We start from the raw sequence: 2,500 nt of genomic DNA on the forward strand, positions 1-2,500 counted from the left end.
AGAGAGAGAGAAAGAGAGACAGAGGCAGAGAGACACAGACAAATAGAGAGGAACCACCCCCTCCCCCCCCACACTCCTTCCCCCCGACCCACCCACCCGCACAACCCCAGTTCATCCCCGCTAAGCTCGTGCGTCCTCCCCCTCCCAGAACGTGGACGAGACTGGGACCCACGTGTGCATCGTGGGGATCCTGGGACTCGACCTCGGCACCATTGAAGCCTGGATCCTCGGCGACCCCTTCATCGCCCGCTACTACACCGAGTTCGACGTCGGCAACAAGCGCATGGGATTCGCCAAGTCCAAGTAACTTTGTCATCGTGATACCGAATAAATGGGATAAAAATATAGAAATATTCTAAGATGTTTTTTTCCTTCTTTATTTTTGCGATGTATTTCCCTCCACTGAGTAAGAGACTTAAATATAGCTCTTGAAAAAAAAAAACGTCATTTTAATAAACAGTTTTACAAATGAGTAAATAATGTTCTTCATATAGGTATTGTTAATGTACTTATATAAACACGCATGTATGGGTCACGCTTATGAGAAAAAACAACAACTTAATAATGGACATGAATGGAATGTTATTTGGTAGTACAGAGGTTTCCAATAGTTTCCAGGTCTCATAGAGGAAAAATGACTAAATTAAAAATGAGAAATACTTCAAATAACTGCGAGAAAAGGAAGGCAGAGGAATTTAGTAAAATATAGACAGAGGATCCTTATTTAGGATGAAATGGAGATGATACGGTAGATCAAAAACATGAGAGATATGGAGATTTGACAGGAAGTAATAACAGACAGGATGTGTGCTTTGGAATGAGCGGAAAATAGTGCTTTAATGAGGCCTGATATCTAACGTGCATTAATCATTGATCCTTTACCGTGCGCACCCTCATTTGCATACTTGCAATATCTTAAGACATTTCTCTCTCTCTCTCTCTCTCGCTCTCGCTCTCGCTCTCGCTCTCTCTCTCTCTCTCTCTCTCTCTCTCTCTCTCTTATTACCCTTGAGTGACTATCTCAAATTATTCAAACACTTTAAGTTAAAAAAAAGGAAAATATTCTCGGTGACTAAACAAACAAGCCTCCATCTGTACAACGGCAAGGCCTCAGTATCCCTTATGTAAACACACCAGGCAAATACAAGGAAAGCCAAACACAGAGGTTGGAACGAACAAGTCCACAACCAAAGCACTATCTGGCATTTGACATGGAAATCCCCGAATGGAGAAAAATAAAAAAATATATGAACATTTTACGTGAAAAGTTGAACATCTAAGTTTGACTTTGTGGTAGGAAACAATTGGCCACAGACGGAATTGATGTCTGTTGTGGAAATTCTGAGAGGGGAGAAAAGGTGAAAGGTAGAGAGTAAGAGACAGAGAAAGAGTGAGAGAAATAGACAGTCAAAGAAAGAGAGAGCATGGGCAGGTGAGAGACACACAGAGAGAAATAAACAGACTGACACAAAGAGAGACAGAGAAAGACAGAGAGAGAAACAAAGAAACAGAGAATGAGAGGGAGAGGAAGAGAGCGAGAGACAGTATATAGACTGATAGATTGATAGAGATATCAAGACAGGCAGGCAGACATATGTGTGCATTTATATATACATACATACATACATACATACACACACACACACACACACACACATATATATATAAACATATATATATCATTTTTCATCATTGAGGAGCTAACGACAGCGGGGGCGCATAGCTGCATCCACCTTTCGTTTTCACCTACGAGGGTCCCTCTCTAGCTCTTCACGACAGGTTTGATCGATCTGCCCAAGCCACGACTTCCTAGGTCGCCTCACAGGCCTCCTCCACCCAGGATTGTCTCAACAAAGACATCCTGTTGGGCAGGATCGTTCTGTGGGAAACGAGTCAGGTAGCCGAATAGCTGAGTTTGCGGCCGCGGATTGTGCAAGTAACAGGTCCTGTACCCAGTCTCATGGTGCAACCGTTGGTTGGACACATAGTCCCGCCAACTGTACCCAATTATTATCCAGCGCAAGGACCTGTTACAAAAGGCATCAAGACAAGATTCCAAAGCACAAGATAGCGTCCAGGCTTCACTACTGTATAGTAAGACTGGTAGTATTAGGCCCTGGTCATGAACTGCACTACCGAGGTATATAAAGCTCTCTGTGTCCTCGATGTTCACATTGCAAGCTCATAGTGACTGAGCAGGATCTCCTGACAGGCCCCCCAAAGTCCTGGGTCTTGGTCCAGGAGGCCTCTAGCCCCAGGGGTTTTGCTTCATTGCTAAATGCATTAAGAGCCTCCACGAGGGTTTCCAGAGATTCAGAAAGAATAGCAACATTACCAGCGAGTACCAGTCGATCTCCTTGGTCACATTACCCGTATCGCTGTACCAAGTCCAACCATGCAGGTCTGAAAGCTGATACCAAGAGCCTGAAATCCTCAATTCCTGGGACCTAGCAAAGAAAGGGAGGCTATTCTCACTGCCAGTATCAGCTCCTGAGCCATG

General features: G+C 44.2%; 1 protein-coding gene across 1 annotated transcript in view; it reads left to right on the forward strand.

Annotated features, from left to right (window-relative positions):
- LOC125037789 (lysosomal aspartic protease-like) overlaps positions 1-356 on the forward strand; it is a 10,342-nt gene extending 9,986 nt beyond the window's left edge. The window contains exon 9 of the mRNA XM_047631007.1: positions 149-356. Coding sequence (XP_047486963.1) covers positions 149-307 — 159 coding nt within the window. The 3' untranslated portion in view covers positions 308-356. The remainder of the gene's footprint in view (positions 1-148) is intronic.
- Positions 357-2,500: the final 2,144 nt, after the last annotated feature.

The sequence above is a fragment of the Penaeus chinensis genome, chromosome 24 (genome assembly GCF_019202785.1).
Source record: "Penaeus chinensis breed Huanghai No. 1 chromosome 24, ASM1920278v2, whole genome shotgun sequence".
NCBI classification, from domain to species: domain Eukaryota; kingdom Metazoa; phylum Arthropoda; class Malacostraca; order Decapoda; family Penaeidae; genus Penaeus; species Penaeus chinensis.